The sequence below is a fragment of the Carica papaya genome, chromosome 3 (genome assembly GCF_054855325.1).
Source record: "Carica papaya isolate Zhongbai chromosome 3, ASM5485532v1, whole genome shotgun sequence".
NCBI lineage: Eukaryota > Viridiplantae > Streptophyta > Magnoliopsida > Brassicales > Caricaceae > Carica > Carica papaya.
Window position 1 is genome coordinate 30,359,080 of NC_142311.1, and position 11,205 is coordinate 30,370,284.

An 11,205-nucleotide genomic window follows, 5' to 3' on the forward strand; every position below is an offset into this window, starting at 1 on the left:
GTTATAAATGTTAAGGGTTCACGGGTGGCGGGACCCCTATGGATCCCCATGGATACTAGTAGGCTGGTAAAGAGGAATTATGTTGTTTAAAGATTGAAATGCAAACGCGTGATAAATGTTGTATTATAAAGTCTATGTGATAACGTGATGATAATAATGTGTTGCTTGTGTATTGTTTTATGGATCTCACCAGGTAAATGGAAAGTAAACGTTTTTATGAACAAATGGGTTTATTACAAATTATGCTCCATTGGTCGTTTTTGTTTTCTACCCACCTTTACTCCTGTGGCAGTGAGGTAGAGTGATGTCTTTACTGGACTAGTGTAGCTCACTCCTTACTTAACCATTTCAGATCAGGAAGACGTGGTTCCCAAGCCCGTTCCGTAGGAAGACGGCGAAGGGGACGCCTGAAGACTCCGTAGTTATATTTATACCTTTTATTTTCGAGTTTTTCTTTTACTTAGTTTGTTTTTTTATACTTTGAGCACGTTTTTGGTTTTAGTGTAAGAGATGTTAATCAAAATTTTTATTTCGCTTCCGCATTTGACCTTTTTAATACACATATTTCATTTTAAATTTCTGGGGCCGTTACATATTTTTCTTCTAAAGATGTGCATAATGTCAAAAAAAAAAAATTGATCAAATTATGATTCAAAGAGAAAATATGGAAACTAAATCACTCTTATTTTAGAAAAATCGCATGTAAATAAATTAAAAATCTTTTTTTAATGATTAACTCAACTTACTATTTCAAAAAATAATTCATAATTACTATGTTGCATTATTACTATTTTTTACTTAAATTTAAATAATATTCTAATTGGTTTTTATTTTTTAAAATAAAATAAATAGATGTTAATTTATAAATTATATTTAAAATTTAACTTTTTAGTTAATGGCAATAATTATTCTCATAAATTACTTAATTTAATATTTAACCAATTTAATAAATAGTGATTTAATTTATCCCCATAAGACTTCAACCTCTCAAACTTTGTCCCAATTCCAAATCAATTCTTAAAAACAAAACAACATTTTATTTTCTTACTTCCCAAACACTCCCCCAATTTTTTCTTTTTCTTTTTATTTATCAAAATTCAATTTCAATTTGAGAGAAATTTCCAATATTACCCAAATGCATCTAATTGCTATATACACACCCACCCACAATATGTACATAAACAATCTTTTCCTCACATGCACATCCCTCCCTCTGTTTCCTCCCTAACATGCTCCATCTCCTCCTCCCTCCCTCCTCTGCTACCAGCATGCGCTCAACCTCCTCAAAACCCACCTCAAAATCCTCACCAAACTCTAATAATCCCTCCCATGGAAATCCTCATTCCCTCCTTCTCTGCAAGCACTCTCCTTCAGCCACTCTCGACCTGCTAATTCTCATCCTCGTCCTCTTCTCCGGTACTTTTCTCCTCTGCTCCTACTTATCCTACCTCTTCAACTCTCTCTCTCTTCTCCTCTCCCAATTCCCTTCTCTTTCCCTCTCTCTCCCCACTTTCTTTCCTCTCCTTTCATCGTTTAACCCGCAGAATGGAGATGACACCAATGGCTATGACACCAGTCTTCCTCCGGCCTCTTATTTCTTCGCTTTCACCCTCTTCTTTGCCGCTTTCATTGCGTTTCTGGACTCCTGCTGTGGTACCAGATCAAGGAAGTGCCGGAATCCTGGCTGCAAGGGCTTGAAGAAAGCGATGGAGTTCGATTTGCAGCTGCAGACCGAGGATTGTGTCAAATCCGGGTTGTCGAAGGAGATCGATGGGCTACCTTGGAAGGGAGGCAGCGAGTCCAACCCAGATTATGAATGCTTGAGGGCTGAGCTGAGGAAGATGGCACCACCTAATGGCCGTGCCGTCCTGCTGTTCCGATCGAGGTGCGGGTGTCCTGTGGCTAAACTCGAAGGCTGGGGTCCTAAGCGCGGCAGGCGGCATAAAAAGTGAGTCGGTTTCATGTTTTTTTTTTTTAAAGAGTTTTATTTTCATGATGGGTTTGGTCGAATGAAATGTGAGGTTTGGTGACTGTGGGATTCCAATCGAGTACGATTTGTTTGGTTGCAATGTGGATTTGGTTTGATTTTGGTTTCTGTATATTGAGGTGTTTTGACCTAGGCAGTTGATTGGTCCCATGGATTGGCCGGAGTAGTTCCATTTCATTGTTTCCCTGTAGTTTTATGAGATATCTCTCCTTAATTTTTAATTAGATTGATCAGGCAATTTGAGTTTGCAGCCTGTTCGGTCAAACTTTAGGCAAGTGAAATCAAGTTAATTGAAATTTCCCTGCCCTTATCGCTTCGTTTCTTTCAAATTTACTGTCTTTTTAATTTATATCGCTTCATATCACTCTGGAATTTTGGCTACTCTAGGGGTGTTTGTTTTGTATTGGAATGATTTTTAAACATTTAATTTGGTGAACTACTATGTCTATGCATCCTTTTCTATTGATAACATAATTTCTTTTTCTTTTTGGCCTTATCTACTCAAATGGCTCCGTACTCTACTTCTTTGTTGGCAATCACAGAGGAATTGGTATCTTTCAATTATTTATTTTAATTTGCTTGCTTGGAAACTTGTGAATGTTTTATTGCATAGGTATTTTTTTCATGGTTGTCCAGCCTAGAGTCTATTGAACTTTGTTGTTCGACTTAGAATTTACCTTTTAGGTGTTTGATATGGCTGGGGGATTTTTCTCTGATGAATTGAATTTTGTCTCAATCTTCTCTAGGGACAAAATAGATGTAATAACTAGCTCAGTGTTGATTATATGTCTGGCAGTTTGCTTTCCATGGGGTCTGTCACAACCTCTTTACATTTTTTTTTCTCATTGTTCACTTATTTATACACGTTAATGTTAGTTTTCTTTCTCCCTTGTAAACCATCCTGACATAGGTTCTAATCCATAAAAAAAGTGAACTCATCTTGAAGTTAGGACTGGGAAAAGCTGATTAGATAATGTCAAAGATCTCGTGTATAAACTATTACATCAATTGAAACTGCAGGAGGAATTTGTAGAATTTGTATTTTCTTTTTTGAGAGAATTTCTTTCTCTGCGAGCTAATTGGTTTTAATATTGAGTATAGTTTTTGGTTGAGATAATTAGGTTTCCTATTAGAGAGTTGGCGTCCTCTTTTTGGAAAGCTCACGATCTTTTCAATCCTTGGTTTTTGGTTGGGATTATTAGTTTTCTATAGTTGCCATCCTGCTGCCTGCTGCCTGCTGCCTGCCGCGAAGCAGCCTAGTGTTATACCATATTTGTATGCTTTTCGTTGTTTTTGGTTAAATATAGCTGTTAACTAGGTTCAAGTTGACTTTTTATTCTTTCTTTCTAGAGAATGTTCTGCTGAAATTTTCCCGTCAACCTTTAGGAGAGAAATTTCTATACTGATATCTTGCCATAATTTACTATTGTGGATAAAATGCAACTAAATTTGTTGAAAGAGGTTAATGACTGTATTTATTAAGCAGCATAAGCAGCACTTCTTTTTGTCGAAGACTAGCTAAGCATAATGAACTATGTAGTTCCTAGCTTGGTTATGTGGGGAGGTGCAGCCATGCAGGTCCTGTTACAATTCACTGTCTGCCAGCAGTAGGGACGACAAACATTATCTGGTTCTTATATATTAAATATTTTCTGATTCTAGAAACACTTGTTAGAGGTAACATTTCTTCTCATTTATTACAAGCTGATAGTGGCATGATATATACTGGATTTAGCTCCAGTTGTTTTATATTCTCAGTTGAGCCATGAGGGTTTAAAGTCTAAAGCTGGTGTCTTGGAAGCCAAAAATTGAGCCGAGCCTTGATGAATGAAGATGTGATATTACCAGTTTAGAATGTGGAAGTCAATGAGGGTTGGAAGTTATGGGTGAGTGACAACATGATGCGACAAGAAGCAAACAATGAGGTCTTGATGATAGCTTCTGTCTCGTAAGTTGCATATCTGCTTCAGTATTGATGATCCACTAGGTAAACACCTCAAAAGCTATTTGTTAATACCAACTTGACACTTTCAGCAATCAGCAGACATAACTTACCAGTTGTTGCAAGGACCAAGGTTTCTTCCTGCTGACTTCAATTTACCTGAAGCAACAAAAATAGTTGGAATTAAAAAGATGGTTGACATCATAAATGTTTTCAGGCTTGTTTATATCCAAATCTCTTAGGTATTTGTTTGTGATGGTTGCTTTGCATTTTCCCATCCTTCGGCTATTTCAGTTGGTAACAGTCACGAAGCATTTCTTTCTCACACGTTTTTCATTTTGGACCACTTGTTCACAACGTAGCTATATGAGGATCTTAATGTCAGATTATAAAGAAGTTCTAGAATTGATGCATCAAAAGAGAGGCAATTTAGACAGACAAGACAAGAGGATGGGCTGGAAATAATCAAGCTGTGTTTGATGGTAGGGCAAAAAGTCTCTGGGGAATTTTATTAAATTTGAAAAACTAGTAGGACAAGGCTAATAAAATAGTACTAACAAATTAGTATTAATCATCATCTTTTTAATAAAAGAAGATTTTACTAAAACAAAGAGAAGAAAATACAAAATAGGAGAATGAAACATCCTCCCTAAAGAATGAAATACAAAAATAGGAAATCGATCAACAGCAGCAGAACAACCAGCACAAAGAAAAAAAACTACAAGTCATGAATAATGGTATCCCAATTGTGATTAGGATCGGAGATACTAAAGTCCTGGTAGTGGCCTAAGCCTTTAGTTCACTAGGACACCAAAAAAGTCACCCTATTCCATAACTCAGAGTATTGAGTGCCATTTGGAGTATTAATCATCATATGAATGTGAATAAAAATAATCCTAGTAAGAAATTAAACTAAACTAGAGGAAAATCCACCTTAAGTGGGAAAGATAAATAACAATAAATTATACAGTCATAAAAAATAAGTAACAATAAAGTATAGAATCCCACAAAAAAAAAAAAAAGAAAAGCAATTTATAATGCAAATGATCTTGAATTGTTCAGGAAATTTAGATTTTGGGTTCTATTTTTTCCCACCAAAACTCATCCTTAAGCTTATCTTTTCCTTGGTAATCAATTAAATTACCAAATAATCTACACCACCAATCTTTTGTTCGTGGAAGAAGATTATACTGTTCCATATGTACCGTTTTCTAATTGTCATCTTAGGCATATAACAAAATCAACATGCTCAAACCACGAATTATTGGCATCCTGGAAGAACCATTTGCCTCACCTCTTTGCTAGTAAAGTTTCTTATACATGACGAAATTATGGATTTTGTAGCATAAGTGCTACTTGGTTCATGGGGAACTTTCATAAGATGCTAGATAGGCACCTGTCTTTGTAACATCTTGACAGTAATGACTGTGAAACCAATCTCATTGGAATGCTCATCATAGACCAATGATAAGCTCCAATCTAACATCCTACATGAAAACCTTCTTCATCAATCCTCGATACCTCCTTTCCAAAGATTAGAGGAATTTGGGGTTGCCTTTCAGTTTCTTTCTTCAAGCGTTTGTGAAATCTATTTGAAAAGGAAAAAAAGGTATTTACACCTAATGGAAAAGAAGGATGCCACCTTTGGATAAGGTTTTACAAGGCCACCTTAATATCAACGAGGTCCCCTTACTGTAGAAGTAAGATAGTGATTCTTCTGATAAGACGTAATTGTAAAAAAAAAAAGATTAACGAGGCTCAAACTCCTTTATGTTTATTTCCCCCACCTAACTAACAAAATAGTCGAAGAGATCGGAGAGATAAGCTCATCCTGCCTTTTGTAGCCCCATTACTCTGCCAAGTCCAGGCTCTCTCGTTGATGTCTGGACAAGTTTCACACAAGAATTGTACGTCATTTAGAAGTTACTCTATCAGCAGTCACATATCTACCACTTCTTTGACTTTGTTAAAGCCTATAAATTCTTTAATAGATGCGGAGAAAATAGTTCCCAAAAATATTTGATATTTATGCTTTGGGTTTAGGATCTTTTATTTTATCTATTCAAGTTTTCTTAATGAAGTTGGATTTTCTAATTTAAGTTGGGGTTTTCAGATTAGCAAATTTCCTTTTAGGATTGAACTTAATGGTCAAAGTCCAAATACGAGTAGAATTTGTAGGAATCTCCAAATATCTATTTTCTCTCTTCCTACATAGGTTGGAGCTTTCTACTAATCCAATAAGAGGACTGAATTTGAACTTCATGTTGATATTGATAAGGTTCTAAAGAAATATGCTTATATATTGTCTTTACAAAGTCCCTCAAAGTTTAAGTTCGCTTTTTTAAGAAAGTGCAGAACCTGACCGCATACAGGAAGATCTTATAGCAAAAGAAATAAAACAAAACAGCTTATATAAGGATGGAATCCTACTTGAACACATATTGGACGACTTCAAGGCAAAAGAAAAAGAAAGCTAAAAATTCCATGTAAGGATGTGAGGCTACTTGAATACATGTGGGAAGATTTCATGGCAGAAGAAATGAAGCTAGAACTTCACCGATGCAAGGACACTCGAATACTTATGCTGATAATCTTATATAAGCTTCTTGGTCAGTAGATAAGGATTTCATATGTGAAGAGCAATAATCTTTTTATTGGAAAAAGATGAGCCTGCCCAATGTGGAGAGGATTATTTGGTAATCCTACTGATCATGGGAAACAAAGCTAAACTCTGAGTATGAGCTTTAGTCAACCTTGAGAGAACTCATGTTGGACGAGATAGGAGTTCAAATCTTTACATGTTCTGTTAGATTTTAGACTTCATTGTTATTTAGATACTCTTGTTCAAAGTTGGGTTTTCCCATTTACTTTAGGTTCAATCTTAGTGTTCAAAGTCCTAGTATGAGTAGATTGATAGGCACATAGAATGAACAGGAAGCAATTTGTTTGATGAGTAAAGTCGCACATGAGGCATGCGGATATTTTATTGAACGTTGCTAGAACTTGAATGGAGAGTGATAAATATTGCATGTCATTCTGCAAGTTCATCGACTTCCGACCACCTAGAAAACCAAATCTATGTAACCTCCTCCCAATTAAGGTATGATAGGCACAATTTTGGAATTTACTAAAAGATTGCATGTACTGCATTTGGTATTAAAATCCAGCTATTTTTTTTATCTCAAAAAGTTAACTCCTTAATTGTTCCACTCTTGCCCGGTGTTGGAAATATTTTCTTCTTGACAGGTATCTCTAATTTTAGTTAGAGTCTCTTGACTGTCTGGACTTCCATTAGGCATCTGCCTGCACCAAATGACTTCAATTTAGGAATATGACTTACTTTGCTTTTGATTCAAATTTATCTTGTTTCCATTCTATTTGATGAATTTGTTGTTCCATAAAGGATTAGAAAACAATTCATTTAAATTGGATGTTGACTTAATTTGGAATTAAAATCCTACTTTTATTCAAAATTTTATTTCATTTTTATTATATTCTTGTTCTTATTTCATAGAACTGAAATGGGAAACATACTTGACATTATTGTCACGTGTATTTTTTGTAGACTTGGAAGGCTGGGGTTTTCGTTTACTATCATAGTCTAAAAGTTAAAGATTTTTTATTTCTATGTGCTGAGATCATGTCCTATTTGAACCTTGACAAGTGGGGTTTAAGACATGAGCAAAAAGTAAAATGTCTACGCAAATAAGAAAAAGATTCTGCTTATCTGATCATTTACTGCTATATATGCAAGAATCTATTAATCCGCAGACGATGATATATTCATCAATCAATCTATATGCACAGTGTGTTGCACTTTCTGTTTGTACGAAGTCTTCTGCTAGTCAGAAGCGACATTTTTCGAAATTCTGTTGGGGTAACTGGTAATTTAGAAGCCTGTTGATTTTTGTGCAGGGCGTTGGGCAATACAACTCACAGTGGAGGAGACAGCCGCTGATTGCAAAATGAGGGGTTTTTATAATTTGATCATCTTCTACAGATATATATTCGGTCTCCAATATTTTGGTTAACTTTTTAAGATCTTTTTAATGTGGATTCTCATTCTGGAGACTTTTGAGTTAGAAGATTTTTTCTTTCTTTGAAAAGAAAAAGAATCTGATATTCAGGTTGGCTTTCAGTTGCAGAACACATAACCCCCCCCCTCTTCATGTGTCCGTATTTACTTACATAGGAATGCTCTCTTTTGATTTCTGGAAAGATATACCAAATTTCATATTAGCTGTTAGGTAAAAAATTATTAGGTGTTGGAGGAGCCCATATAAATTGATAGACCTTATAATATACGAGTGATTGTTGTTTTATTTGTAAGTTTTGAAATAAAACAATTATAATTTATAGGAAATTCTTAAAAGCAAATTAACATGATAATACAGCACAAGGAAAGTTGTTCATCTCTCACTAAACTTGTTTTGATTTATGTTTAAACACTTTAAACTATATTATTATTTTATTTTCTGTGATAATAATAATATATCTATTAACTTGATATTGTTTCTTAGAATTTTGAAGGATTTATATTTTTACCCAACTTTTAATTTGATCAAATTGTTTATTGTTTAAAAATATCTATTTAATCAAAAGATAATTAATTATATACTAAATCTAATTATCTGCTCGAGCATTGTAAAATTATACAATACGTAAAGAACAGATTTTTTTTTTTAAAAATTTATTATTATCATCTAATTTTAACAACATCACTAAAATTACAAAGTAAATTCTAATAGAAAGATTAAATTGTAATTAATTAAACTATTTTAATTTATCTAATTATTTTATAAATAAAAACTTGATCAACTGTTTTGGTGTGAACACACAAATAAGCACTGCGTACCTTCAAAAAAATGGAAAACCTATATAAGAGTGTTGTACTGAAAACTTCTGCTCCAATTCCCTCAAGTTTCCCTGCAGATCTTCTGGTTTCAGACTTTGAAGAAGAACACCGGCGAGAGGTGGCGGGATCTCATGGTCTCGTCTGATGATCCTCTCTCTCGATCACAGACCCAAAATCCTCCTCCGCTTTCTCACTTTTTCTACTTGCAGTCGCAAATGGATTTCCGCTTCACCCTCCAAATCCCTGCCGCCACAATCTCCTCCACTCCTCAATCTTTCTACCCTCTTCAACTCCGGCAACACCCATCTGCACAGCCCCGAACGCGAGCTCACTCTGGTCTCGGCCCTGAAATCTTGCGCCTCCAACATGGCCGTCTCTCAGGGACGCCAAATCCATTGCCTCGTCGTAAAATCCGGCCTTGCTTCCAACACCTTCATTCACAATAGCATCCTCAACATGTACGCCAAATGTGGCCTCATTGGGGAAGCTGATTCCATTTTCACTTCGTGCTGGGACTTGGACACTGTTTCTTGCAACATCATGATATCTGCGTACATGAAATCTAGGCGACTGGAAGATGCACGCAGATTGTTCGACGTAATGCATAGCAAAGGTTGCGTGTCTTACACGACCATGATAATGGGTTTCGCTCAAAATGATCGATGGGCTGAAGCGGTTGGGATTTTCAGGGATATGAGGAATGCGGGTGTGGCGCCTAATGAGCTGGCTTTAGCCAGCGTGATATCTTCTTGTTCGCATCTTGGCGGGATTTGGGATTGCAGAATGTTACATGCTTTGTCCATTAAGTTGCAGCTGGAAGGACAGGTTCTTATCTCGACAAATTTGCTGCACATGTATTGTGTTTGTTCCAGTTTAGGGGAGGCAAGGAGTTTGTTTGATGAGATGCCGGAGAAGAATATAGTTTCTTGGAACGTGATGTTAAATGGATACTCAAAAGCAGGGCTTGTTCAGTTAGCGAGGGAACTGTTTGAGAGGATTCCTGAGAAGGATGTGGTTTCATGGGGCACCATGATTGATGGATATGTGCAAGTGGAATGTCTAAGTGAAGCTTTGATGTTGTTTTCTGAAATGCTAGGAAATGGGATGGGGCCTAATGACGTTATGGTTGTGGATTTGATTTCAGCTTGTGGGAGATCGGCAGCTGTTAATGAGGGTCGGCAACTTCATGGTGCTGCTGCGAAGAGAGGTTTTGACTGTTATGATTTTGTTCAGGCCACAATTATTCATTTTTATGCAGCTTGTAGTATGATTGACTTGGCTCATTTGCAGTTTGAAGTGGGTGTTAAGGACCATATAGCATCTAGGAACGCCCTTATTGCAGGATTCTTAAAAAATAGAATGATTGAACAGGCAAGGGACTTGTTTAATGATATGTCTACAAGAGATGTCTTTTCTTGGAGTACCATGATTTCTGGTTATGCCCAGAGCGAGCAGCCTAATATGGCATTGGAACTTTTCTCTGAAATGATTGCTAGTGGGGTTCAACCAAATCAAATCACGATGGTGAGTGTTTGCTCTGCAATTGCCTCATTAGGCAGGTTCAATGAAGCAAAATGGGCTCATGAATATGTTCGTAGGAGCTGCATTACTTTTAATGACAATCTAAGCGCAGCTATAATTGACATGTATGCCAAATGTAGCAGCATCAATACTGCCTTGGAAGTTTTCTATCAAGTTCGAGACAGGGTATCGACTATCTCTCCATGGAATGCCATTATATGTGGCTTGGCCATGCACGGACATGCCAATTTATCTCTTAAAACTTACTCGGACTTGCAGCAGTGTCCTATCAAACCCAATTCAATTACATTCATTGGGGTCCTTAGCGCGTGTTGCCATGCTGGTTTTGTGGATCTTGGGAAGAAGTATTTTGAGAGCATGAAGAGTGTTTACAACATAGAGCCTGACATCAAGCATTATGGTTGTATGGTTGATCTGTTGGGCAGGGCCGGGAGGCTGGAGGAAGCTGAGGAAATAGTACGGACCATGCCCATGAAGGCTGATGTAGTTATTTGGGGAACGTTGTTGGCTGCATGTAGAACTCATGGCAATCTAGATATAGGAGAAAGGGCTGCAGACAGTTTGACAAGGTTGGAACCCTCTCATGGAGGAGGTAAAGTGCTTTTGTCTAACATATATGCAGATGCAGGGAGGTGGGATGATGTATTTTTAGTGAGGAAAGAAATGCAGAGTGGGAGAATTGAGAGATCACCTGGATGCAGTGGTGTTCTCTAATATAATATTAGAGTTTCCATATGCCAAAATTTTGTTGAATAGAAATATAATGTCCGTTATTCAACTTTTGGAAAACATTATTGAGCACAATTCTTTCCGTCAAGCGTGACTTATTGTTCTCAAGTATCATGATAGGATATGCTTTCTATGCTTTTGTGATGAATT

General features: G+C 36.5%; 2 protein-coding genes across 5 annotated transcripts; both read left to right on the top strand.

Moving 5' to 3' along the window:
- The first annotated feature begins 1,158 nt into the window (after positions 1-1,158).
- On the top strand, positions 1,159-8,168 carry LOC110819910 (uncharacterized protein At5g19025-like). 4 transcript variants are annotated; one of them, XR_015818001.1, is made up of 4 exons: positions 1,159-1,948; positions 3,474-3,664; positions 3,746-3,974; positions 7,845-8,168. XR_015818001.1 is itself a non-coding variant. In XM_022049251.2 (2 exons), the coding sequence occupies exons 1-2, from the start codon at positions 1,230-1,232 to the stop codon at positions 7,885-7,887; spliced, it is 762 nt and encodes a 253-aa protein (XP_021904943.1). In that variant the 5' UTR covers positions 1,166-1,229; the 3' UTR covers positions 7,888-8,168. The 4 variants fall into 4 exon arrangements, 1 of the variants encoding a protein (XP_021904943.1); XR_015817999.1 differs by having other exon boundaries at positions 3,474-3,974; XR_015818000.1 differs by having other exon boundaries at positions 3,474-3,935; positions 4,022-7,895.
- A 609-nt stretch (positions 8,169-8,777) lies between these two features.
- Positions 8,778-11,115, top strand: MEF18 (mitochondrial editing factor 18). Its single transcript, XM_088216434.1, has one exon. It carries the CDS (start codon positions 8,929-8,931, stop codon positions 11,038-11,040), a length of 2,112 nt encoding a protein of 703 aa, XP_088072560.1. The 5' UTR covers positions 8,778-8,928; the 3' UTR covers positions 11,041-11,115.
- The last annotated feature ends 90 nt before the right edge of the window (positions 11,116-11,205 follow it).

What these genes read in the sequence shown, in the direction of transcription:
- MEF18 (XM_088216434.1), top strand. Translation starts at nt 8,929, where the DNA reads ATGATCCTCTCTCTCGATCACAGACCCAAAATCCTCCTCCGCTTTCTC.
- LOC110819910 (XM_022049251.2), top strand. Translation starts at nt 1,230, where the DNA reads ATGCTCCATCTCCTCCTCCCTCCCTCCTCTGCTACCAGCATGCGCTCA. An exon ending in CGCGGCAGGCGGCATAAAAA is followed by an intron (nt 1,949 to 7,844) that starts GTGAGTCGGTTT and finishes ATTTTTGTGCAG; the next exon opens with GGCGTTGGGCAATACAACTC.